At 54.8% G+C, this 24,368-nt stretch overlaps 12 protein-coding genes across 12 annotated transcripts; 4 read left to right on the top strand and 8 right to left on the bottom strand.

The window, feature by feature from the left end:
• Positions 1 to 182: 182 nt before the first annotated feature.
• BAUCODRAFT_470094 (uncharacterized protein) lies at positions 183 to 2,272 on the bottom strand. The gene is made up of 3 exons (XM_007678250.1): positions 2,243 to 2,272; positions 1,959 to 2,161; positions 183 to 1,905 (listed from the first exon to the last, which is right to left on the bottom strand). The coding sequence occupies exons 2-3, from the start codon at positions 1,965 to 1,967 to the stop codon at positions 493 to 495; spliced, it is 1,422 nt and encodes a 473-aa protein (XP_007676440.1). The 5' UTR covers positions 1,968 to 2,161; positions 2,243 to 2,272; the 3' UTR covers positions 183 to 492.
• BAUCODRAFT_470001 (uncharacterized protein) lies at positions 2,265 to 5,463 on the top strand. The gene has a single exon (XM_007678249.1). It carries the CDS (start codon positions 2,589 to 2,591, stop codon positions 5,211 to 5,213), a length of 2,625 nt encoding a protein of 874 aa, XP_007676439.1. The 5' UTR covers positions 2,265 to 2,588; the 3' UTR covers positions 5,214 to 5,463.
• Positions 5,464 to 7,133, bottom strand: BAUCODRAFT_470002 (uncharacterized protein). Its single transcript, XM_007678248.1, has one exon. It carries the CDS (start codon positions 6,875 to 6,877, stop codon positions 5,714 to 5,716), a length of 1,164 nt encoding a protein of 387 aa, XP_007676438.1. The 5' UTR covers positions 6,878 to 7,133; the 3' UTR covers positions 5,464 to 5,713.
• Positions 7,134 to 7,419: 286 nt separating this feature from the next.
• Positions 7,420 to 8,307, bottom strand: BAUCODRAFT_470051 (uncharacterized protein). Its single transcript, XM_007678247.1, has 3 exons — positions 8,059 to 8,307; positions 7,704 to 7,995; positions 7,420 to 7,640 (listed from the first exon to the last, which is right to left on the bottom strand). Exons 1-3 carry the CDS (start codon positions 8,147 to 8,149, stop codon positions 7,526 to 7,528), a joined length of 498 nt encoding a protein of 165 aa, XP_007676437.1. The 5' UTR covers positions 8,150 to 8,307; the 3' UTR covers positions 7,420 to 7,525.
• Positions 8,308 to 9,022: 715 nt separating this feature from the next.
• On the bottom strand, positions 9,023 to 11,768 carry BAUCODRAFT_470013 (uncharacterized protein). Its single transcript, XM_007678246.1, has 2 exons — positions 9,371 to 11,768; positions 9,023 to 9,301 (listed from the first exon to the last, which is right to left on the bottom strand). Exons 1-2 carry the CDS (start codon positions 11,383 to 11,385, stop codon positions 9,199 to 9,201), a joined length of 2,118 nt encoding a protein of 705 aa, XP_007676436.1. The 5' UTR covers positions 11,386 to 11,768; the 3' UTR covers positions 9,023 to 9,198.
• On the bottom strand, positions 11,769 to 14,288 carry BAUCODRAFT_470006 (uncharacterized protein). The gene has a single exon (XM_007678245.1). It carries the CDS (start codon positions 14,105 to 14,107, stop codon positions 12,152 to 12,154), a length of 1,956 nt encoding a protein of 651 aa, XP_007676435.1. The 5' UTR covers positions 14,108 to 14,288; the 3' UTR covers positions 11,769 to 12,151.
• A 9-nt stretch (positions 14,289 to 14,297) lies between these two features.
• On the top strand, positions 14,298 to 15,060 carry BAUCODRAFT_33638 (uncharacterized protein). The gene has a single exon (XM_007677859.1). The coding sequence runs from the start codon at positions 14,322 to 14,324 to the stop codon at positions 14,841 to 14,843; it is 522 nt and encodes a 173-aa protein (XP_007676049.1). The 5' UTR covers positions 14,298 to 14,321; the 3' UTR covers positions 14,844 to 15,060.
• A 599-nt stretch (positions 15,061 to 15,659) lies between these two features.
• Positions 15,660 to 17,541, top strand: BAUCODRAFT_469862 (uncharacterized protein). Its single transcript, XM_007678244.1, has one exon. The coding sequence runs from the start codon at positions 15,759 to 15,761 to the stop codon at positions 17,505 to 17,507; it is 1,749 nt and encodes a 582-aa protein (XP_007676434.1). The 5' UTR covers positions 15,660 to 15,758; the 3' UTR covers positions 17,508 to 17,541.
• Positions 17,542 to 17,574: 33 nt separating this feature from the next.
• BAUCODRAFT_147923 (uncharacterized protein) lies at positions 17,575 to 18,529 on the bottom strand (the record flags this gene model as incomplete). The annotated part of the gene is made up of 2 exons (XM_007678243.1): positions 17,575 to 18,405; positions 18,455 to 18,529. 2 exons carry the CDS (start codon positions 18,527 to 18,529, stop codon positions 17,575 to 17,577), a joined length of 906 nt encoding a protein of 301 aa, XP_007676433.1.
• A 404-nt stretch (positions 18,530 to 18,933) lies between these two features.
• Positions 18,934 to 19,770, bottom strand: BAUCODRAFT_70509 (uncharacterized protein; the record flags this gene model as incomplete). The annotated part of the gene is made up of 1 exon (XM_007678129.1): positions 18,934 to 19,770. One exon carries the CDS (start codon positions 19,768 to 19,770, stop codon positions 18,934 to 18,936), a length of 837 nt encoding a protein of 278 aa, XP_007676319.1.
• Positions 19,771 to 20,249: 479 nt separating this feature from the next.
• BAUCODRAFT_469937 (uncharacterized protein) lies at positions 20,250 to 22,230 on the top strand. Its single transcript, XM_007678242.1, has 3 exons — positions 20,250 to 20,596; positions 20,658 to 21,080; positions 21,134 to 22,230. The coding sequence occupies exons 1-3, from the start codon at positions 20,530 to 20,532 to the stop codon at positions 22,192 to 22,194; spliced, it is 1,551 nt and encodes a 516-aa protein (XP_007676432.1). The 5' UTR covers positions 20,250 to 20,529; the 3' UTR covers positions 22,195 to 22,230.
• On the bottom strand, positions 22,205 to 24,303 carry BAUCODRAFT_69367 (uncharacterized protein; the record flags this gene model as incomplete). The annotated part of the gene is made up of 3 exons (XM_007678053.1): positions 22,205 to 22,518; positions 22,594 to 24,092; positions 24,149 to 24,303. The coding sequence occupies 3 exons, from the start codon at positions 24,301 to 24,303 to the stop codon at positions 22,205 to 22,207; spliced, it is 1,968 nt and encodes a 655-aa protein (XP_007676243.1).
• Positions 24,304 to 24,368: the final 65 nt, after the last annotated feature.

The raw sequence follows: 24,368 nt of genomic DNA, 5'->3' as shown, positions 1-24,368 counted from the left end.
TATGCCAGTCGGTACCGGTCCTAGTTGGATTCAAATTGACGAGCTAGAGGAGGACAACCGTGACGCTATCTAGGTCGCACAAGCGGCTCCGGGGTCTGACTCTCCGTGGCCACCCTAGATCGGGCGAAAGCGGTTGAAGATATGAGCCTCGTGATTCCGGAGCTGCAGGATTAGAGCGATCCGAGTAGGGCTGTTGAGAACTGCTTGCGGGCGCTGATTAGGCACTCTTGTGATCCGCGCCCTGGCACCGGATCATTTGCGCGGAGGGTAGTGCTCGTATAATTGGGGTCGAAGGCTTGCTCGCGGTGGTTGATCTTGGCGTGGCGGTAGTCTAGCACATTGCGGAGATGCGCAAGGCTGAGACTCGCAGTCACCCATATCAAGCCCTCGTCCCGCAACATGCGGCTATTCTTGCAGCCATCTGGTGATATAGCGCCGCTGACACCTCGCTTGTTGGTACACAGGGCCACCCCATTCACTTCAGAGTAAGACCTATGACACTTCCATAGCATCTCCATGCCCTACCCCATTAACTCCACCCAATGTAACACCCCCGTCTTCCCCAATAAACCTCTTCTCAAACTCCGACACGAACCTCGCGCTCCGATTAGGGTCGTAAAACAGCTGGTAACTCCGCTGCACATCTTGCTGATCCACCTCCTTCGCCCGCCGCTTCTGCGCCAGCAAATGTGACGTGGTGATCAAATTGCTCGCATACCTTAACCCGGCTTCTTGTCCGAATTTCGTCAATAGCGCCAGAGCATTGGGGGAGATGTCTATCTCCTCTTCCTGCGCGCGGATAGACAGGATCTCACGGATCTCGTCGGGCGAGTACGGATGCGTGGAGATGATGACCACGCGGTCCAGGAAATCGAGTGGCAAACCGTGCGGACTCCGATAGCTTGTCCCTCTAATAGTCGTTGAGCCGCGGTTACTCGCCATGATGACAATCGGCGCCAGCTCATCTTCCAGCGCCCGGTTGATGAAGGAGAAGCACTCGATATCCAGCATGTGCACTTCGTCGATGAAGAGCACGCCCGGCACAATCTCCGCTTTGCCCTCTTCCCGCCACTCGGCGACTTTGGTGTTGATCTGTTCCCGCACCTCGCTACGGATCTCGCCCGTGTCGCCGGAGAAGAGGGCGAGGAAACCTTGCGTGCGGCTGTTGATCACGTCGATTTCGTGTAGGCTGACGGTATGCACGGTTTCACGTCGGACTTGGAGTTCACCGTCGGGACATTGCACGAACTTCGTATCCGGCCCCATGGCGTCGTAGTCTCTACTCCTTGTGTAACTGCGTCCCAATTTTGTGATCCGCCCACTCGCCTTGTCAATGCTGATGATGTCGCCTGCCATGACTTTCTCTTTCGTCATACTATCGATCATCCTCGTGCCCATGTCATACAACGTCTCCATATCCGTCGTCTTGAGCGTCAGCTTACCGCTCTTGTTGTTCCCCGTCACGGACCGATCGATCTGGATCTCGACCACCTCGCCCTCAATAACCTCGCTCTCCTCTCGTATCCTCACGCCAATGCTTTTCCGGAACGCCTGCTCCAATGCCTCCGTCTTGCTCATCTCCAGACTAAAGATTTCGCTCGAGGCGAGCATGGTGAAAGGTACATTCTCGCCCAACCCTTTGCTCATGCCTATTGCGATGGCAGTCTTGCCTGTGCTCGGCGGGCCTGAGATGAGGACGGCGCGGCCAGCAATCTTGCCCTCTTTTACCATCTGGAGGATGATGCTGGCGGCTTTGCGCGCGGACTGTTGGCCGACGAGGCCATCGGCGGTTGGCTTTGGAGTGAGAGTGTCCGGGGTGACACCGAGACCACGGATGTGGGAGTGAGCCGCGATGAGGTTAAGGCCTTGTTGGCGGTCTTTGGCATCGGAAATGGTTGTGATAGGCTATGCGGTCAGCTGCTGTTGAGTATGGCATATTGCTCGCTTCATTCACTTACCGCAGCCATGATGGGGGAGAGTATGCGCTCCGAGACGCTCAGAAGTGAGGTGGATGTACTACTGTTAGGTATGTGAAGTTGCAACGGTCAATCACGTGTGCTCCGTTCATTCCTTCATATGCAAGTTGCTCCCGCGTTTTCGGTCGCTTATACGTCCGTGCACATCTTCGCGACGTTAGCGCGTTAGAGTATTCAGTTTATACCTATCCTTGGCGGCTAAGAATTAGTTTCGACTAGCGACCGTCTCGGTAGAAGGTGAGCTACTGCTTTATGACAGCACCCACATATCAATTAATCCGCTCATTCGCTATGCTAAATGTGATTATGCACGTGAGCTCCATTCCGCAGCCCTTTTAGCGGCTTGGCGTGACGCTAAAGGCAGGTGCGGAATGCTGCTATACCTAAATAAACATTCAATTTCCCGTCGTCACTCACTCTTTGCACCTTCACCTTCGGGTGAAGCTCCACTTCAGTGGCATTGCGTCCATATGGCCGTGGAAATGTTCTAGCAATGTGAAGTACCACAACCAACAGCAGTTGCTTTGAGTAAACGCACGCGTTTCTCTAATGCGTTCAAACACCGCCCATTGACATCAACGTACTCACAACTGACGTGGTCGTCGTTTGTCGATGGACCCACGCAGGCGCCCTCCGCCGCCGCCGAGTGCGAAGCGTGGGCCAAGCCGCTCGCCTGAAGGTGCAGCGTTCAGAAAGGTGGGCAAGCCGAATCCGCCCAATGGCTCCTCTACGAAAGCATCCTCAAATGATGGTTCGCGACGGTCCTCACTACACGCTGGCAACGGCCCATCAACAAAGATGACTCCTCCAATGACAGATGACAATCGAATCCTAAGTCGAGGTCTCACAAATAACACCTTCTCTGTCAACTCGTCCGATAGTATAGGAAGTAAACGCAGCGTCCACGACGACGCTCAAAGTGGACGTTCAACTCCGTTAAGCGCGAATGGAAGCTTGCGTACTGCCACAACTCCACAGCCTCCGCCCCCACCGCCCCCGGGAAACCCTACAAATGACAGCTCAAACCCCGTAGTGAACGTCTTGATGGACTTCAGCAAGCAAGTGAGCTACATGGCTCGACTGGACTTAAGCAAGGGACAAGCAGAAGCTGAAGTCAAGCGGGCCAACCTTGAATACAGCACTATGCGGAAATGGTTTCCCAGCTTACCTCAACTTAAGGAGCAAAAGACTGAAGCGAAACGCTCTGCCGAGCAGAAGCTGAAAGACCTGCAAGGAGTTGTAGATGAGCAGGTTATAGTCAACCGGCAGCATGTGGAAGCTATTGCTGCTATGATTGGCCAATCTGCCGAAGTTGAGCCGGCTAAGTCACGTGTAACACAAAACACGGAGAGTTCAGTCGCCCTGCTTGAAGAAGTCGCACAACTGCGTGCCACTGTTGTTGAGCTGAAGAAGGGCAACGAGGCAATGCAGCTCTATTGCACTGACCTGGATAAACGGTTCCGGCACCGCAGCCAAAACCTTGATAATCAATGCCAGAATACAAACCTCGCATGCGAACGTGTGTCTGCGGATACCGCAGACCTCAAAGCCAAGGTCGCGAGCATAGAAGGCAGCATTCCAGAAATCGAAGGCAAGGTTTCTATCATTGCAGATGCTACCAGTGCGCTGTCGAAAGTGCCGCCTCCAGATTGTGAGAGCATGAAGGAGAGTGTCGTCAAAGTAGAGGCAGACCATGCAGCACTAGCTAAAAACGTTGAGTTCCTGCTGAGGAGGCTTGAGTTTTTCGAGGCATTCGTCATCGGCGGGAACATTGAGCAGCCAAAACATGTTATCAACGAGTCTAGTCCTATTAGAGTGAAGGTCAATTTCTTACTTGCCGAGATGAGGAAGATGAAAAAAGATGTCGGAGAACTCAGTCAAGCGACACACGAAGACGGCGAGGAACCAATTGCCAAGCGCGTGAAGGAATTAGGCGTGCTTGTCAACGATATCGCAGCTCGGATACAGAGCGACCACAAGATCTCGGTCGATCAGCGTATGAACCAGCTAGAAACGAGCGTCGCTGCTCTGCAAACTGATGCTCAGGCTGTCAGAAGCACTCTCGCAAGTCTGCCCGCTGGCGGCTCGGTTCCAGCCCAGTCAGTAGGAGATGCTGCACGCTTCAATGCTTTCGAGAGAAGAATGGAGGACCATGTGGCTACTTCCATCAGGACCGAGATCGAGCGGCAAATGGAAGAGAAGGACGAGGCACTCATTAAACACATTTGTGATGGCATGGACCAGTCGACAGAGGAGTTGCGCGTTGCCACTGAGAATCGGTTACAGGAGATTGCTGGTAACATTCCGAATATTGCTGCTGTCAATGCGTCCTTCACCAACATCGATGGGAGGCTGACAACTCTGACCGGGCAACTGACGACTCTGAAGACTAGCGTAGATAGCCTCGACATCTCTTTCGCGGAGAAGATCAAAAAGACGGATGAGTTAATCGATGCTCTGCGGACCAGCTTGCAGGGAAAGGCCGAGAAACAGGCTGTTGCGCGTGTGGAAGAAGTCATGGATGAGCTCAAGACTGTCCGCACGGCTGTGGCCAGACTAGATAAGGCACATACGCAAACACCTGATCCACCCAGAAGCTCCGTGCCGCCACCATCACCCCGCTCTACCGGAAGTGCACTGCAAAACGGCAATGTCAACGTCTTATCCTCGATGCCCATCGGCACTCACACTCCCAAAACTGCACCGCCGCAGAGCAGTGGTATCGCGGATGCACCCGCATCTCACCCAACGTGCGTTCGGAGGATGGACCAGCTAGATATGAAGTTCACTTACGCCACGAGGCATCTCCAACAGCAGTACGACAACCTCACAACCGACGAAGTCTGCACGGCCATGCTGCATCAACTCGGCGCCGTCTGGCCGCACGCCGCTAATTTCGCAACATCCGTGAACGAACTGCGGCGGTCACTCTCGACGTTGTCGGCCAGTAAAGGCAGCACTGACCAACGCAGCAACGCTACGCTGCAGCTGATCCGACAGCAGCTCGACACAGTAGGGAGATTGGCCGACGCAGCGAAGAACGAAGCCCGAGAAGCGAATGGAGCAGTGAAGGTGCTGAGAGAGGAAGGCGAGAGTGCGATGTTACCGCTCAAGACGAGCTTTAAGGTTCTGGAGGGTAGGGTGCTTGACGTCTGCGCCAAGGTGGCGTCGGTGGAGAAGGATTTGAAGATTGGGGGCCAGGCCGGTGGTGGTGGTGGTGGTGCGATGGCGTTTTAGCAGGGTTCGGAGGAGGGGGAGATATGCTGAGGAAAAGAACAGAAGGTGAATGCCCGTGCTCTGGGTGAGAGTGCGAGATACTTGGTGTTTTTTGATCCGCTGGGAAGCTCTGACCTGACCGGGATGATGGTCTGGAAGGGAAAACGGGCATATGATGCCATCGCGGGCATTGCATTTGCGTGAAGAGCATGAGCATGGACATGAGCGATCTTTCACGAGCGAGGCGTTACGGGGTGCATTTTGATTGGCGTTTCAGCATAAGATACCCCCAAAAGCGTTATGGTCGACGGCGAGCGACGAGCGTATGTCATTAACTTTGTTGGGTATAGCGTAGCGCAGTGTAGAGAATAGCTCCACAACAAGAGCAGCAGTAGCGGTAGCACAAGCATTGACCAAAGACAAACATTGCCAAAAATCAAATTCTCATTCAGCTGGAGCTTCCCAAGACGCCTCGCTTGAACGCTGACAGGCATAGCTAGTAACGAAGGGATAATGGCCATTCACTTCGCCTCCGTATCCCTCGCCTTCGCCTTCTTAACCTCCTCCTGCCTCCTCATCCTCTCCTCCGCCGCCCGCGCCAAAATCTCCCGCCGACTCAACGGCCCCTCCTCACTCCTGCTTTCCGTCATGGACGAAGCACCACCAACACCAACCCCAACCCCAAGCACATACTCCCCGCCCGTCCACCCCCCCTCATCCGCCTCCCCACCATCCACATCATCGTTATCAACCCCCTCATCGCGCGGATTGAAGAATTCCTCCCCACCCACCGAATGACCTCCTGCACGCCAATCATTCCTCTCAACCTCCCGCTCAATCTCCTGCATCAAATCCCAAAACTTCCGATCGTGCTCCCCAAACACATTATGCGCCAATTCGTGACACAACGTCTTGCGGATGACCTTGTAATCCCGATACCCGTCATAACTATCCGTTCGCAGACGTAACTCGATCACCTCCCCTCTATTCCTGTTCAAACCGAGCGTCTTGGACTCGTGAGTGGTATGCTCGGCGGGATTCATTTCGGTAAGTAATCCGACTGAGAACCCGTGCGAGCGCATGGCGGCTTTGATGCCGGCGTCGTCGCGCAGGCGCTCGAGGTAGCGCAGGGATTTGGCGGGGTTGGGGAGGTAGGGGAGGGGCCGGAGGGTGTGGAAGGTGTATCTGCTCTCGTCCTGCACTTTCTTCCAGTCGCGAGTTTTGGACGCTTGGACCTTCCGCCCGGCGCGGAGGGCTTCGCGGCGTTTCAGCATGCGGGTCTGGCGGAGGGCGATGTCGTCCAGCAGCTCGGAGACTTCGGTTGTGGTGGCGCCCATGAGGACGATCTTTTTGTCTAGCAAGGTTTGGAGGGGTAGCGAGGGGTCTTTGAACGGTGGTTTCAGGAGGCCAGTTTTGGGGGTGATGAGGAACTTTTGGTTGGCCGGGGGGATGTGGAGGGTTTCTGCTACTGTGTCGGAGAGGTCTTGGATGGTGGCGTCGGGGTGGTAGAAGGGGAGGTCGATGGGTTTGTTGTGGAGGTGGATGGTTAGGGTGAGTGCTGGTTCTTCTGGCTCGCTGTCGCTGTCGAGGTCGATGTCGAGGTTTGAGCTGGGGGTGGGCGAAGGGTGAGAGTGCGGTTCGAGGTCGTCCGGGGTTGCCGGTCGGAGTAAGTCGCACGCTGTCATGTTAGAAGTTGGATAGCGCAGTGTACGGTGGCGTTGAGAAAGAGGTATGGCGCAGATGGTGGGGATGAGAGAAGAATAGAGGACGAGATGGTTGTACTTAGTCTGGTTACGTGATCACACACTCCATGTGCCGTTATGGACGTTGTAGCGTGACAGCGGCAAGAGAAGGTCCGAGAAAGCCAGGCGGCGCTGCGCCTACGACGCCTCTTCCGGACTGTGATGACAAAACGTTACCCGCACGTGATCCACCTTACTAAAGTAAGAAGGAGTCTCTTCCTTCCCGCAACACACCCTTTGGCAGCGTTCAACATGGCGAGTGTTGGCGCTGACTGAAGGCTCAGAATCTCGCGTACCCTCAGGCATTCAGCGTATTTCTGGCCCTGTTTACTACACATGTCAAACGCCACCGCTAGCAGCAACGCGCGAGGTGGTATCATTGATATGCTAAGAAGTCATAACGCTTCATCATCCCTTCCCTTTCCCTTGGTCCTCACGTCCAGCCATCATCGCGCATGCATTCAATAGCAGGTCTTCGTGCGTGCTTGGTTGACGTGCAGTCATCATTCATTACAAGCCCCTCCTCCACTCTTCGTTCGGCCTTCATAAACGACCTGCACACCCGGGCCCAGCGGCTGTCAGTCATCATCTTTAAACCCCTTCGGCAACATTCAGATTCGGATCGGCCTTGCCTCGATCACTCGTCCTCCCACTCGTACGCACGACATGCATAACCGAGAGCGCGAAGGAGCAGGCGAAGACAACCCTACACCGCCCGAACTATTAGCAAGCCAAACATAATATACTTCCCTTTGTCTTCGTAACTCACCACTCAAAAGCGGCAAACACCGTCCCCGCCCGCGCCGCCTCACACACGCTGCCCCAACACGGGCGATCGCTCAGGAACACGGCCGTGGCGATGAAGCCGGCGAACCAGAACAGCATCGTCAGCGTCTCCATGCCGAGGATGGCGAATTTGTGGTGGGCGGGGGTGTCGGAGAAGCGCCAGGGGACGACGATCAAGTAGACGAGGGCGAGCAGGGTCCAGGCGGAGGTGAAGATGAGGAAGTTGAATTGGGAGGGGGAGGTGGCGTGCCAGTGGCCGGTCCACCAGTTGGAGGCTGTCGCGGCATGCGGGTCAGTGGTAAGGTATGGATGGTGAGATGGGGAAGAGGGATACATACCATAGCCGATCAGACCTAGCACGATGAGGGCTAGGATGATTTGGAGGATGCGCAGGATGAGGACTGAGGTGCGGGAGTCGTAGATTGCCATGTCGTCGTCTTCTTTCGATGGTTCAGGTGTTGCCGGGTGTGAACGCGACTCGGTTTGCACGTTATTGGCGCTGTCGCAGTCGCGGGTTAGGTCCAACGGAGATGGCGGGGTGGGAAGTTCGATGCACGCGCAGCGCGTTTGAAGGGTTTGGTGTGTGAAGTTTGGTTTGGGAATGTTTAGGTGAGGAATGCGTGGGCAGATGATGGGGAATGACTACTGAGTCGCGATTGCGATTGATGAGGAGAGGAAGACGGGTCAGGAGGGTGAACTTTTTCAGTACTGTATGTGAGCAGGCTACATGTACCTAGCTTCCCAAGCTAATGTACATGTAGCCATTCCCGCCTGCCCGCCTGCCTGCATTGAAGAGCAAAGCCGCACCTGATGCATGACGATCGTCGCTTGTGTGCCGCATGTGACATACAGGGACGTGAAAGCAAGCTCCAGCCACTCTGGCCCGCGTCGCGCGCGCAATTCTTGACTTTCGCTCCTACATCATCTGCATCTGCATCTGCATCTGGGGTCATGTGCTGGGGAGCCAAGGGCCAGTCTTTGCGCCACAACATCAACGCCCTGCAACATGAACATTCACACTTATCCACACGGTTTGCACCGCCATATGCTTCCTCCTTCTTCTCAACCACGTGAGACGATGATTGCATGAGATACAGAGAACGTTGAGTTGGCTGCGGCGACGTCATCGCAAAGCAGTGCCTGCAGCTCTGAGCGCGCCGAGCACAGCCATCCGTACACGCACGCGTCCACCTCCATTGCCACCCAGCCAAGCAGCATCTTCATTGCATGATAGATGCTTTGAACATCGCCACGTAATGCGAAGACTCCGTTAGTAGATGACTAGGTTAGGCGCAACGACAGCCACCCAATGCGGTATATCCCTTTCTAGCTTCAAGCCTGTCTCGGGAGCTGTACGGTCTACTCTACGATCTACTGTGGTCCTTCTCAGTCGCACCAAACAGACATCCCCTTCATCTTCATCCAAACCCCGCGCCATGCGCTATGCTTTTGCCAAACACACTCCCATCCCACCATCACTACAACTTCGCCTTTGACGTACTCTCCCTCGCCACCTCCGCATACATCTCGTCAATCAGCCCACGATACCTCTTCGCCGTCTGCGGTCTCTTGAGTTTCAATCTAGAAGACAACAATCAGTCAGCAAACACACCGCACTGCCCAAAAAATAGAGAAGAGTATAACACTCACGTCGGCGTCAAAAGCTCATTCTCAATCGTAAACGGCTCCACCAACAACCTCACCGCCTTGACATTCTCAAAACTATTAAACCCCGCCTTCCGTCCCACCTTGGCCAACTCCCTCACCACCGCCCTCCGCACCTTCTCCTCCTGCGCCGCCGCCTCCAACGCCCTCACATCCCTCCCACTCACCTGCCCCCCACCCAACACCTTCCCCAAAAACCCCGCAAACATATCCGCCTGGATCCCAAACACGCCCACCAGACTCGCCTGCGTGCTATCCCCGTGCACGTACGCTTGCGCCAACCAGGGCAGATTGCCCAGGTAGACATTCTCGATGCGTTCGGGGGAGATGTACTCGCCCTGCGCGAGTTTGAGGACGTTCTTGATGCGGTCGACGATTCGAAACCGGCCGAGGGAGTCCACCTCGGCGATATCGCCTGTGCGGAACCAGCCGTCTTCTGTGAAGGCCTTTTTCGTGTCGGTCTCGTTCTTGTAGTACCGGGTGAACACGGTCGGGCCGCGAAGGAGGAGCTCGCCACGCGGGTTCGGTTTGTCGGTGTGGTAGTATTCCATTTCCGGCACGTCCATGAGACAGATTTCCGAGGCGATGGAGGGGGCGCCGCATTGGCCTACGCCTAGGTCGCCGGCGAGTTGTGCGGTCGCGACGGCGTAGGACTCGGTCAGTCCGTAACCCTGCGCCACTTCGTTGCAGAAGACGACGCGCAGGAAGTTTTGTAAGGATGGATCTAAGGGTGCTGAACCGGACATCATGAACCGCGCCCTCTCCAACCCGACCGCCGACGAGACATTCCGCGCCCAGATGCGGTCGTAGAGGGTATGCCTATTCGTCGCCCTCACGGGATCAGGATCCGCCACATTCGCCAACTTACTCTTCACAACATGCCGTGACACCACGCCCCTCACCCCCGTCTGCTCCACCGTCTGCGCCTTGATCGCGCCCCCAATCCGATTGTACAACCGCGGCACACTGACAAAAGTCGTCGGCTTCAACAACTTGAAATCGTCAACCAGACTCAACATGTCGCCGTGAAAATACCCGATCGACGCCCCGGACCACAAACATGAGTGTTCCGTCACGCGCTCGTAGATGTGCGCGAGCGGGAGGTAGGAGCAGAGGACGTCGTTGGAGGCGGCGCGGGTGAAGGATAATGCGGCGCTGGCGCCGGCGACGGCGTTGGCGTGGGTCAGCACGACGCCCTTGGGCGTGCCGGTCGTGCCGGAGGTGTAGTTGATTGTTACGATGTCTGTTGGTTGGGGTGGGTGGTAGGGGCGCGGGGAGGCGGAACCGAGTGCCTCGACGTCGTGGATGGAGTGGATTTGGATGCCGTGGTGGGCGGCGATGGCGTTGAGGAGGTCTTGCTTGGAGGTGCCGGGGAGTTCGTTGGGGGTCGAGAGGGGGTCGAGGGAGATGATGAATTTGAGGGTGGGACAGCGCGGGGCGATTTTCAGGAGGGTGGGGATGTGGCTTAGCGATGCGCAGACGCAGGTTAGTGTTGCGTGGTTGATGATGTATTCCGTCGTGTCCGGGCCGAGGGTGTCGTAGATGGACACGCTGAATAGGGATTGGGAAACGCATGCCAGATCGACAATCTGCCAGTCGGGGCGGTTCTGACACCACAACCCCACGCCATGTTGTACTCCAGTCGCGCCGGCCTGTTCATGCAGCGCTACTAGTCCAACCCCAAAGTCCGCTCTCCGCTTCTGCACCTGTGCATACGTCTCCCACAGATACGGTCCCCACGTCTTGCTCGCAGCGTCGTAGGGTCGTTGGCCCAAGCATCTCTTACCCGGCACTCGATTCGCGGTCTGCTCGAAGAGCTCGTGGATGGTCGTTACCGCCGGATCGAGCGTGTGTATGGGTCCTGCATCTTTCTGTCGCCAGTGCCTGTAGACTGGGGAGCGGCCTGGCGTCTCGGTCCCGGCGACGGATACGCTGTGCGGTGCGCCCACCGGCGGTGGTGCGTAGATCTTGGCGGCTTCTGCTGTCGCCAAGCACGACATGTTGGATTTGGCCGCGGAAGGTGCGAAGGAGTAGAGGTAGAGGGAGCCTTGGTGGCACTGAAGGTCCCTGCCGGGTCCGTGTCGCACAGAGATGGGGGTATGCGGCCGACCAGCCACTAACTGTGGATCTGAGACCGTCTTCGTAATACTCCTTTTACCGTGCTATATCTCCAATCATACCAGTCTGCCGAACTCGATTATACCTCGCAGATTAGCCTGACAGTGGCAGATGGTGGAATTGGTAACAGCAGATGATGAGATTTATATTGCAATATGGTGAGATTATTCGAGATACTCAAGCATATGATGAACAGAAATGTAGAGGGGGAAAGGAGACACGGAGATTGAAGCAAGCAGAGAGCGAAGGCAAGCGATGGTAAGCATCATCTGACGTCCAAGGGCCATGGCAGGCCTGTGAAGCCTTGAATATAGGCTAGGAGGTGCCTCGGTTCGGAGCCTCCGACAGATCGTCTCTGCTTGGCGGCTGAGGTTCCTTCAAAGACCAGACGATGGGCGCGGTTGGAGGTATCGAAACGAACTCCACCGATATCGTGTGTGTGTGTGTGTCGAAAACGTTGTGCATCTTTATGCAAGACGTTCTGAAGTTGAGCTGGACGACGTAGCATTCTCACGAGCTTTCACAAGCCAAAGCTTTCACATGCTTCCGCGTGGCTGGACCCCATGGTGGCGGGAGGATTGCGGCTGCACATGCACCGAGCCGCACGAATTGCGAGTGCAGCCGTGCCGCGGGGTAATGATGCGCGAGCTATCGCTTCTTCTTCGTCTTATCCAACACCTCCACCCACCTTGCATTCACGCCCCTCCCCTCCAACGCCTTCACCACCGCATCCCGCTGCGGGCCCTGAATCATGACCTCCATCACTTCCTTCTCGTTCTTCTTCGTCGCTCCCGCTAGCGGCTCCACAGACGTACTGCCCGCGCACACCTTCCGCAACTCATCCGCGAAAGGCCGTGGAGGGATGTAATATGCCTCCAGCCCGGAGACTTTCGTGACCGTTTTGTTGCCTGAGCGCGTTTCGAGCGTGATTTGCAGCTTGGGCGGCGTGCCCGACTTGGCTTTGACTGCCGACGCGTCGGTATCGTTTCGTACGATTGCGTAAGAGGTGTTCATGGCGTGTAGGATGCGGTCGATGAGCGCGTCTCGCGGAACGGAGCCTTTGGCTAGCACTTCCTTGTCCAGGCTGCCGCTACCGTCAAACACCGCATTGCCGAGCGTCGGGTTAAGTCTGACTAAGCGTTTGTTCGTTTCAGAAAGGAGGGATTCTTGCTCGATGTAAGCATTGATGATTTCGCGAACTTCGGGTGGCGTGAAGAGTTGTTTGGAAGCTGAGGCGAAGAGAGGTTGAAGCTTCGTTGTGGGTTTGAAGTACGAGACAACCTGCAGCTTCTGTCCAACGGAGTCGTCTCCGGTATCGATCTGCTCGGTGGCCTTGTCATCTCTGCCGAGCGAGGTCCCAGCCATTGTCTCTTTCTTGGGCAGTCGGTAGGGCTTGAAGTTTGCGATTGTGGGGTCATTGAAGTCAATATCAATGATGACCGTCTCATTGCCATCCTTGTCCTTGCTCTTGACGAGCTTCTCCTTGTCCATGGCTTTGACGAACTTCTTGATGCTCTTCCAGCTCGTCTTCTTCATTTGCAGTTGGTTGCTCTGTTCGGGTGTGAAGGCAGGTAAGAAGGGTTGTATGAGGTTGCTCATGGTGGATGACTGTGAAAGCGGGAAGACCAGGCCAAAACTGGGTGCTAAAGACTGTGTGGTCTTATGATGGTAGACTCCATACAGGAAGGCTGCTCGGAACGCATCGTCGATCTCCTTCTGCGACATCTCAGAGGAGCCTTGCCGAGCGCTCTCTTCTTGCACAGTCTCGGCGTCTTCCGCATTGCCTGCCTCGGCATGCTCACCGTTTGCTTGACCTTCAGCAGATGGTCCATCAGAGTGCCCGTTAAGGCTCACACCACCTTCGCCATCCGCCTCGTCAAGGTCAAGCTCTTCCGTCCCCGCCCCCAGCCCTCGGTCATCCGATTCCTTCAGCCAGCCCTCTATCTCCTCCGGCGGATTCCGACCAGGCTTCTCACTTGGACTATAACTCCACAGCTCGTCGCCAACCCAATGCAGATTCTCCACCGCATGCCCTCGCTGTCCCTGCACCTTCTCCAACGCCGACACCTCAATCGCACACACCCCCACTGCAACCGGTACACTCGGCCTTTCCGTTGAAGCAATAGCCGCAACCGCGCCCTTCTTCGCACGCGCAGAGAATGGTGGTCCACCTGCCAGCCCAGGCGTCATAAGGTCGGCTCCACCCTGCAGCTTCCTAATCACAATGTCCGGCGTATGTAGTAACGGTACGATATTCGGGTTACGCCATAATGTGTAGACGGAAGGGTACATCTTTCCGTCGACCTGCCACCACAGTATCCTTGCATCTTCGCCTTCATGGCTGCCGATATACACCGTCCCACTGACCTGCTTGAGATCCGGGCCATGTGTGGTCGTGAAGCGAGCAGACTGGACGTTGTCGGGTAACAGGGAGTTCCGCAAAGCTGTGTGTTTTGTAGTTGCCTCGGCCTTTTGCTCGGGTGTCACGTCTGATGGTGTTGGTGGGGAGAGTTGGAAGGTTTCTATGATGCTGTCTGCGGTCTTTCTGCGGTCAGATGAGCGCAGAGGTGCGGCTGGCTTGATTTGAGGCTTCTTCTTGAACATCTTGAATTTAGACACCTAGTCCGAGAGCGTGGGTAAGAGATTACACCTCGAGACTGGCAGGCACGCGACTATATGCGAAATGGGATGACTATTCACTTCGAGCATTGAGCACCAATGACGTCAAAATTGACGCGCTTTGACCACACTTCTACATTTATATCGCATAGAAGTTCATGGTGAAGGATGGGTTGGCCAGTTACATTGGTGACTTGTCATGGCAACCTTGAACGTCTTCCCAAAGCGACCGCCGCACCCCACAGCCGCTCAATCGGAAACAGCCATCGAAGCTTGCCTCGTAATCCAGAGGCGCGGCGTCGAGAACGGCAAGCAACCCTTTGCCGCCGTGCTCGTGGCATCAGACAACGAAACAATCCTTCTCTCCCACAGCAACATCGACCACGTCAACCACGCGGAGTCTTGCTTAGCCCGTCTTGCAGCGCGTCATTACAGTCAAGCGTTCTTGTGGCAATGTACTCTATACACTACTTGGGAACCGTGTGCCATGTGCACAGCAACTTGCTACTGGGCCAATATCGGACGTATCATGTATGCTGCTTCTGAGGAGCAGCTTATGCAGCTCACGGATCGAGGCAACGAGGAGAACATGACACTGGCACTGCCGTGCCGGAAAGTTATTGAATGCGGTCAGAAGGATGTAGAGATTCTTGGTCCGCTTACCGGCCTCGATCAGAAAGTCATTCGTGAGAGCGCTGAATATTGGCGGAAGCAGACGTAAATATGGGCAAACATCCAGACCTGGTCCATACAATACCTGCCAATTACCGGTTGCATGGGCTCACGAGACACTGTGTCCAAACGTCGCGCCATCCCAGCGTGCACCGCTAGGAACAAATCGTAGAGTGGTCTGGTGAGCTTAGGTGTTGTGCTACTCCCCTTGAGCGCATAGCACTAGTCCCCCGCCGTTGTCGGTCCGCACGTTAGACTGTCTAGAGTAAACACAGGTTCCAAGCTCTGAGGACGGCTTTGCGTGGCATATAGGCCTTGAGGAAGCAGATGTCCGGCCATCGAAACTCTAGCTGAAGAGAACTACATCCATGCAAAACAATGATGCAGCAACAACCGAGGCTTCAGCGACACCACCAGTAACCCAGCACGGGCACTCGGCGATTGCTGAAAATAATAGTTCTAGAGACTTCCGAGCGTTATATCCTGCAAGCAGTGATGAAGCCTTTGGGATGTGAAGTGCGGGTGATCGCCGCCGCCCAGTAGGGTCGGGATTTGCCGTGGAACACCGTCTGTGCGCTCGACTTCGGCTCAAAACTTGCCTATCTTCGCGGACGCTCAAGGATCGTCCTCATGATCCACATCTGTCAGAAGAAGACCATCCTGCCTGCCGACCACACATCGATATGCGTAGTCTCCGAGATCGGCCAAGTGCGGCCAAGCACCATGGGCGCAAATCTCACCGACACGACGGTATGCCGACGCTAGAGGCAAAACCACGGAACAATCGGCACATTTTCCGCCTACTTCGACACTGATGTGCTCAGAGCTGGATATAGGCCAAGCCTTGTAATTACTGCGTTGTGGCACTTGTTGTATACCTTTCGCTGTCTCTTATGTCCAAATCGAATGGTTCGCATTCCCAACAATAAGAACTGACGTTGACGTCGCAGTCTCTGCCTCGACCATGGGCCACAAAGTCAGCGATGCAGAAGCGGCGCTTCATGACCAGACACAGCTGTTGCCGAAGAAACAGCTCATCTTTGTCTTTCTGATCATGGACTTGGCGCTCCTGGTATGCTTCATCGACCAGAATGGCATTGGCGTCTTGCTACCGGACATTGCGCGGGACTTGAACGCCTCCTCAACGATAACCTGGGCTGGAACCAGTGCACTTATAGCGAACACCGTATTTCAAGTGCTCTACGGACGCCTAAGCGATCTTTTCGGTAGAAAGACGGTCCTCCTATGGGCGCTTGTCCTACTATCGTTGAGTGACTTGGCGTGCGGTTTGTCTGTCAATGCTACGATGCTCTATATCTTCCGTGGATTGGCTGGCGTTGCGAATGGCGGCATTACAAGTCTGACCATGATGATCGTAAGCGATATCGTAACGCTTCAAGACCGTGGGAGGTATCAGGGCATTTTAGGCGCTTGCATAGGAATTGGTAACGCTATTGGACCTCTAATCGCTTCGGCCTTTGCTCTGCATTCGACATGGCGTGGACTGTTCTACCTTTTGGCGCCTCTAATCATGGTCACTGTTGTGGCAAGCTGGATCTACCTTCCCAGCAACATGCCCAAACTGAATCTCAGAGACACTCTTGCTAAGATCGACTTCCTTGGTCTCTTCTTTGGCAGTGCCGCGGTGATCCTGCTGCTGATCCCAGTGTCATCTGGCGGCCATCCGGGAACACCTTGGGAATCTCCAGAGATCATTGCCATGTTCGTGGTTGGCGGTGCTTGCCTGTTTGCCTTCATCCTGGCAGAAGGCAAGTGGGCCAAGCTTCCAATGATGCCGCTCAGCATATTCACGAGAGTCTCAGTAGCCGCTATGCTTGCTCAATCCTTTTTGCTCGGCGCTTGCTACTACTCCTATCTCTACTTCATCCCGCTATACTTCCAGAATGTCCGTGGGAAAACTCCACTGATTGCAGCGGCTCTGCAATTACCTCTCGTTGGAGCGCAGTCTTCGTTCTCGACCTTAGGCGGTCTCTATATGTCAAAGGTCAACCGGTACGGAGAAGTCATCTGGACTGGCTTCGGTCTTTGGGCGTTGGGTTCTGGTCTGCTTGTACTTGCAAGCGAAACCATCAGCTTTGGCTGGATTGCGCTGTTCCTGATCATAATTGGTGTTGGGACGGGGCTGACCTTTCAGCCAACGCTAGTGGCTCTGCAGGCTCACTGTCCGAAGGCACAGCGAGCCGTGATTGTCAGCAACCGCAACTTCTTGCGCAGTTCCGGAGGCGCGGTCGGGCTTGCAGTGTCCTCCGCAATCCTAGCGAACGTTCTGAAAGGGTCATTGCCCACAAGACTTGCCTCGCTGGCAAATAGTACGTTTGCGGCACCCGATCTGTCTGGGTACTCCGCTGCGGATCAAGCGATCGTCAAGCATGCGTACACAACTGCGAGCAGAGCGGTCTTCATTTGGTGTGTTCCAGTCATGGGACTCTGTTTCCTGCTGTGCGCGTTGATAAAAGATGAAGGGCTAGTGCGAAAGGAGGAGCTCGAAGCTGCGACGCCGCCAGCTGCTGACGGGACGCCACGGCGATCAGCGGAAGATCTTGAGAAAAATGGTCCGGGCAATAGTGTGACCCGAATGACTGCGGCCAATAAGGAATCGGACCTTAGCGTCGCTCTTGAGCCCACGAGCGCTTCCGCAAGCCGTAAGCCATCGTTGACGAGCAACATGAGCGAGAAGACTAGGCCGCCATAACGCAAGGTCAGGGCTCTGCTTGCCAAACCAGACTGGTCTGTAACACGTGGACAAGCGTACTCTCATACTACACAGCTATTGTGGTTCGCTTTGCAATCGGCCCATCCGCTGCGTATCTGCAAGCTCTCACCACCCAGTCATAGACCGTAAAGGTAATGCTGCTGCTGAGTGTCAACCGCACCAATCTTGGTGTCGTCGCCTTCCAGAAAACAGTCACGCCTTCGCTGAGGAGCATTTTGCGCGCACAGGTCAACATGCTCCGGTCCATGCTACCAATACTCTGCATGCGAGTCTTGATGTTGTCGAACGGCATGGATGCGTACACCGTCACCACCCCACTCCCAGCACCGGCAAGGAACGTCACACCAGAACTTCCGATGGTGTTACGAAGCGAGCTTGTTGAGTTGAGACGGTCTTTGAAGGCTCCAAAAGTCGCAAACCGCACCGCTGAGTTGGTGCCTTGTTTGCACAGCACAGGTCCTAGGCCTCGCCAGAGCGAAAGAACACCCTCGCTGCGAATTACCTGCCGGATGGTGTTGACGATTGAGGCTTTCGGCCCAACATTCTGCGCTGAAGCGTGTATCATCTTCGTCTTCACAGTCTCACCTGGTGTAACGACAAGAATGCTTTCCGTGATACCTGCGCACAAGCCCGCGTAGACATTGAGCAAAGGCGACTTTTGCAGTGCAGGCACGGCTTTCGACAAATAGTTGTGAGAAGCGTCGAAGCTGTAAAACCGAATACCACTCTTGGCTGCATTGGACACTGCAAGCGCTGTGCAACCGGAATACAGCCCTTTCAAGCAAGAAGTCGATAATGTCGATCGAATGATTGCAAGTGTGGAAAGGTTACGGGTCGATGGCAGCTGTCGTCGTGTTTTGACGAACTCAGCCGGATACTGTGAGGCTGATCAGTGTCTGCGGCTTATGGATGAGTGCTTCACATACTGTGCAAATGGTTTCTGAAGCTCCAGCTATGCTTCCGGCGAACAGCGTCACTGCAGTCGATGGTCGTCGATCCATAGTGGTCGGCATTGGAAGATTTTGCTCAGTCGATTGGGTGGACACTGGTAAGTAATATCCGCGCAAGCCTGGCTCTGAAGCAACCCAGCTCGCATCGTCGGCTCCATTGTAACCGTCAAGGACCGCTCGTGCCGCACAGGGGTGCTGAGCCCGCCCCTTCGGACATTGCCCGATCCAACGACTGCTTGCTCGTGTAATCCTACGTCCGGAAAGTGTCCGCGCGTGGAGCACCTTGACTGAGCCGTTGTCGTTGCGCTTTACTACAGGTGCCAGACTTAGAGCGGCAGAATGATAGGTATCTCAAGCGATCTATTTGTGGGGTTCAAAAACATTCACTGTAATTCCCCTTGCATTGCACACTATCTATCTACCTCACATGATCTCCTCACTCACGCGAGAGTCCGTTAGACGATCTGGCAACCTTGAGCTGATGAATAGATACCCCAAAGACACTTCGCATTGGTACTGAACACCTGTTCCACTGCGTCTATCTCTTCACACCACTCCAACACCTCCTCTTCGAATGGTCGGATGTCCACGCCTTCGAAACGAGTGTGCGGCCAGTCGGTGGCCCAGACAACTCGGTCGCTCCGTACCCTCAGTATCTCCTTACCTACGGTCTCAAGACCGTGAGCCGTCAAATTTACACGGTAATTGGCCGAAAACTTGACCCACATATGTCCGCCTTGAAGAAGGCGGATCGTGGCGGGAAACCCAGGGATTGTATATGGATCGAAGTTCTTCGCCGAAGAGTTGACTGGTGACGCCGAAGGTTGACCAAAATGATCTACACAGAAGGGAACGCCGAGGTCGCGAATGGTGCTCTCCAGAGCGCCAATCAGGTCCATGGAAATGTAGGCTTGAAGCACCCAGCCAAGAGGCCTGATGATATCCGCATACTGTCGTAAGGTAGCTGCAAAGGCAGTGGCGTTGACTGTCTGATCGGTGGACTGGAGATTCAAGCGCACGCCTCGAACTCCTAGCTGATGCCATGCCTGAAGTGTGGTGCGGTTTATGGAAGGCTGGAACTGGACCACTGCTCGTGCTCTCGTAGGGCCTAGCGCTCGTAGAGACTCAAGCAGAGCCGTATTATCGTAGCCGTAGATGGAGGGTTGCACGATGACGATATGCTTCATTCCGAACGTGGTTTCGTTGGCGACCGCATCCCATATGTTGTGTACAGGCGGCACGTAGGCAGCACCTGGGGCGAGTGGGTAGCGATCGGGGTCGATGATGTGCATATGGCTATCCCATGTATCGTCGGGAAGCCTCTGAGCTAGAGTGAGAGAGCATGTTGCATCTCTAGGCGCCACAAGAGATGAGAGTTCGTCTCGTAGCTCGACAAGTTTTGATGATTTCGCAACCGACAGTCGAGACTGAAGGATGATGACCGAGCTGAAGAAGAGGTTGCTGAGTTTGTACATGATGATGTGTAGCATCTTAGCAGTGCAGACAGAAGAGAGTTAAATGTTCAGGAATTGCGGGCTACTTGGGTACGTTGTGTGTAGCAATCCACGGACACCTACCGGCTCGTGGCTCTTCAATGCAACGCGCTCGTCCGGTGTCTGGGTGGAGATCGTCCTCAGACGAAAAGGCTCGGTCGAAAGCATGTCGCTGGAGCTTCGGTGGTCTGGCGACTTCTATTGCCAGTATCGGACAGGAGCCCTTCCATGCCCTCACGGACGATGACCGAGACTAGTGTCGCACGTGAGGCCGGACGATGGCCGAATGTGGGGCGAAAAGTCAACTGCGCACCCCGAAGCCAACCCGCTGGAGCAGACCAGCAAACGGCCGGCCTAGTCTTGATAATCATACTGCACGTTCTCCGCGTGCTCATGTCAAAAGCGTCTCGGCAACTCCACAAGTCTCCAGAACGTGCGGAGAGAGGCCGAACGGCCGACCTCGTGGGCGTATAAGTCTTCCCATTCCGTCCGCCAAATGCTGGTCTTCCATCCTCAGCACTTCTCGAAAGCAACAAGCTTCTCTCAACCTTGCCAATCATGGGTAAAATCCACTGGTACTATTACTTTGCTCTATGCGTCATTGCCTGCGCCGGCATTCCCAAAGGTAAACCCTTCCCAGGCCGTTGGCCACGATCGATGCCACATCGACTAACATCATTTCGTAGGCTACGATGAAGGCGGCTTCTCCGCAAGCACCGGCTTGCAATCGTTCAAGAATGATTTCAATCTCAACACTTCCCATTGGAAGCACAATCCATCCGGACTTGCCAGCAGGAAAGCAAACATCAGTTCCTTCGGCGTGCTAGGTGCTGCCTTCGGCTCCATAATCGCGCTGCTACTCAATGATCGCATTGGCCGCCTGCGCACCTTCCAAAGCGCCATTTGCATCTGGGCAACTGGTATCCTCATGCAGATTTTCGCCAGTGGCATCTATGGCTTCATGCTCTTCGCCAGGATCTGGGGTGGGCTCGGAGCTGGAGCTCTGACCGTGACGGCTCCGCTCTTCCTTTCGGAGATTGCGCCCGCAAAGAACAGAGGTCTGGTGGTCAGCCTCTACATGGTCGTACTGTTGAGCTTCCTTACGCTTGGTAAGTTGTAGCCATCCCTACCATTGATTCCGCTAGGTACTAACACGTTCCAGGTTTCTTCGTCAATTACGCCGCGAACGCGCACATGAAGGTCACGAGGCTCCAGTATCGCATTGTCCAGGCGGTCCCGCTGATTCCGACGGGTCTTGCACTCATCTGCTCTTTCTGGATGACCGACACGCCACGTTGGCTGGCGTCGAAGGATCGCCACGATGAGGCGGTCGCTGCACTGGCGCGCCTTCGCGGCAGTAGCACTGCAGACCCGGCCGTGGCCGAAGAGCTCCAAGTGATCGAGGCGCAAAGGAGAGCGCGCGTTGCCGACCTTTCCGCCACAAGCCTGCGAGAGGTTATCCGCGAGATTCTTACAATTCCAAACTACCGTAGCCGTTTCTTCTTGGTCATGACCATGCAGACCGTTGCGCAATGGTCTGGTGGCAATGGAATCACATACTATATCCCGCAGATCTTCAACTACGCCGGCATAACTGGTAGCAACGCTTCGTTGATCTCGTCCGGCTGCTACGGTATTGTCAAGCTCGTGTTCACGATGGTGTTCGCTTGGGGTCTCATCGATGTCATCGGCCGTCGACGCTGCTTCCTTACCGGACTAGCCCTCCAGCTTGCAGCACACATCTACATGGCGGCATACATGGGCGTTGACGGCTCGGCTCACAACAAGTCCGCATCGGATGCCGCCATCGCTTCGATCTTTATCTATGCTGTTGGATGGTCCATCGGGCTTTGCACCGTTCAGTATCTGTACGGAACCGAGGTCTTCCCCACCAGGATTCGGAGTGTGAGCTACGCGTCAAGCATGTGTCTGCACTGGTTCTTCCAGTTTGCAGTCGTGAGGGTGACCCCAAACATGTTCGTCAGCCTGAACGTGTGGGGAGCTTACATCTTTTGGGCCGTAATCTGTGCCCTTGGCCTGGTCATCTTAGGCTTGTGGGCGCCTGAAACGAAGGGTGTCCCAATGGAACGGATGGGCGAGTTGTTCGAGGGCCCCTGGTGGATGTGCTGGAGGAACAAGGTGTCTGCCGAGCCTTTCGATCCGGTTGGAGAAACCGAAAAGATCGCTGACAAGGAGCCATATGTACATGTGGAACGGGTGTGATTGGATCCAATTAGTTGAAAACGTACATATCTTCGAACTCGCTCCATGCATTCACATTAGCACTCATCGGCTCAATACTTGACATTGCGCTCAGCATCTCCGGAGTGATATCGAATGTGTCCATGTCGAAGTCCAGATTCTGGAAATCGTTGAGGCCAGCGCTGCCGTCCGGTGCGAAGGACGCATCAGATGCAATAGGCTCTTCCGCCAGGTCTGCGGCTTCGGACGTTGTGTTGTCATGAGTAGTCCCAGAGACTGGGCTCGAAAGGTCCACACCAAGTTTTTGTAACTCCTTCTCAATGAGTGACAAGGGAGCGGTGATTACTGCAGGTACCACATTAGCCATCAAGCAAGCAAACACACGTAAGAAGTCCGTGGACCAGACCCGCGAGAGCTTACCCGGACTCGTCTTCTTCAGCCGCTCCAGCACGTTGACACAATACTTGAGATGTTGAATGGTAATGGAATCGGAGTCTTTCGTCGCTTGTAGGTGTAGCAAGAACACCGATGCCGAGGTATAGATCGTGTACGCTTGGCATGTTACAACGTGTCCATCCCCGAAAGATCTTACTGCTAAGTCAAAGATAATGGTGGTTGCGGTCGCCGACAACACACATTGCCGTAGATGCTCCGCCTCATTTGCAGGACTGGTCATCGTCCTTCCGCAATGCTTGGTGATCATCGCCCTGTGCAATAGGATGTTGATAGTGTGATACAAGCAGTTGAGAGTCACAATATGACTCGGCGGACAATGCTTCGGAACAGCCGATACAGTAATCTTGAGAAATTCTGGAAGTCCACCGTACCATTCCGTCAGTCTTCTGCTTTGCTCCACGACACAATTAGCAGTCTGTAACGGCGTACTTTGCTGAACTGGGTTGTACAATGAAACAAGTACGACTTCAAGGATCTCTGCAAGACCGCAGAATTGAGTGAAGCAGGAAGTTCCATGCGCCTGGTGAGGGGGGTATGCCGTAGCGAGGGAGTGCTCGATCCCATGCGGCATCCATACGTCAATTTCACCAGTGTCGTCGAGTATATGTCGTGGTGGGCTGACCTTTGATTGCCGAATAGTTGGTAGGCGGCCAAGGTAAAGCGCAATCAATTTGTCCCAGAAGTAGCATGACCAGAACAGCCGGTTGCGAACTTCGATGTCTTCCGTGGTAAACTGCACCGGACCTGCATATCTGCGCCCGTCAAATATAATGCCTAGATCCTCGATTAAGCGGAACGCCATCCCGCTGTACAGCCAAGCCTGTGTGAAGTTGCCATGCCCGCACTCCTGAGCAGAAAGCAGGAGCAGGGTTTGAACGTCCGGTATCGATGCGTGCCCTACTTGAATCCTAGCCATCAGAGCTTCTCTGGCCTGCTTTCTGAAATGAACACCTTGTTCGTGAGGTACAAGCTTGCACCAGCGGACCGAATGTGAGAGCACAGCGTTGAGTAGAGCATCTGAATAATACTTGCCGTGATCCTTCATGTCACGTGTGAATGCGGGACGGTACACGAAGTTAAAGAGCGGCTGTATCCAGCACCAATGCGAGTCGAGCAGATATTGTGTTTGCTCTGGCAAGTTTGACAGCTTCTCGAACGCTCTAGCAGTCCAAGCACTGTTGACAAGCCTTTCCTTCCCGCCTTCTTCACCTGGCAACGAAGACGGTGAAGTCTTCGGCGAGCTTTCGCGAGCTAAGTGGTAGAAGCTCGTAGGTCCATGAACTAAAACACGCCCGGCCTCGTCAATTTGAAATCCTTCGAAGGCGTTCGCGACATCCTCAAAGACAGGGGCAACGTTCTTGCTTTCGTTTGTGGTGAAAGCGGCGTTGTTGACTTGCGCGAGAGCCCTTTCCAGTTGGGCAACACGGAGTTCCAGGGTTTTAGTATACGATAGAGATGGTGACCTTTGCCTCCGTTAGTGGGCTTGCGTCAAATGTGCAGTATGTCAGACAAGACTTACTGTTTGTAGACGCACGCCTCTCCACGTACTACGCAGCAAGCACATTCTGGCGTGCGTCCATCGCATTTCACCTTTCGGCGTCTGCATGCCTCGCAAGAAAATGCACTCTTCTTCCGCACACCTGCACTTGAAGTGTGCCTTATGGTGGACGACATCGCCCCGACTGACACAAGCTGCGCTGTGTGGAGCGCATGGCTTTGCCAATCGCTTCTGAGAGTAT

This window comes from Baudoinia panamericana (assembly GCF_000338955.1).
Source record: "Baudoinia panamericana UAMH 10762 unplaced genomic scaffold BAUCOscaffold_6, whole genome shotgun sequence".
Taxonomy (NCBI): domain Eukaryota; kingdom Fungi; phylum Ascomycota; class Dothideomycetes; order Mycosphaerellales; family Teratosphaeriaceae; genus Baudoinia; species Baudoinia panamericana.
Note: the sequence above shows the minus strand (reverse complement) of the source record. Positions and strands in the feature narration are given on the sequence as shown.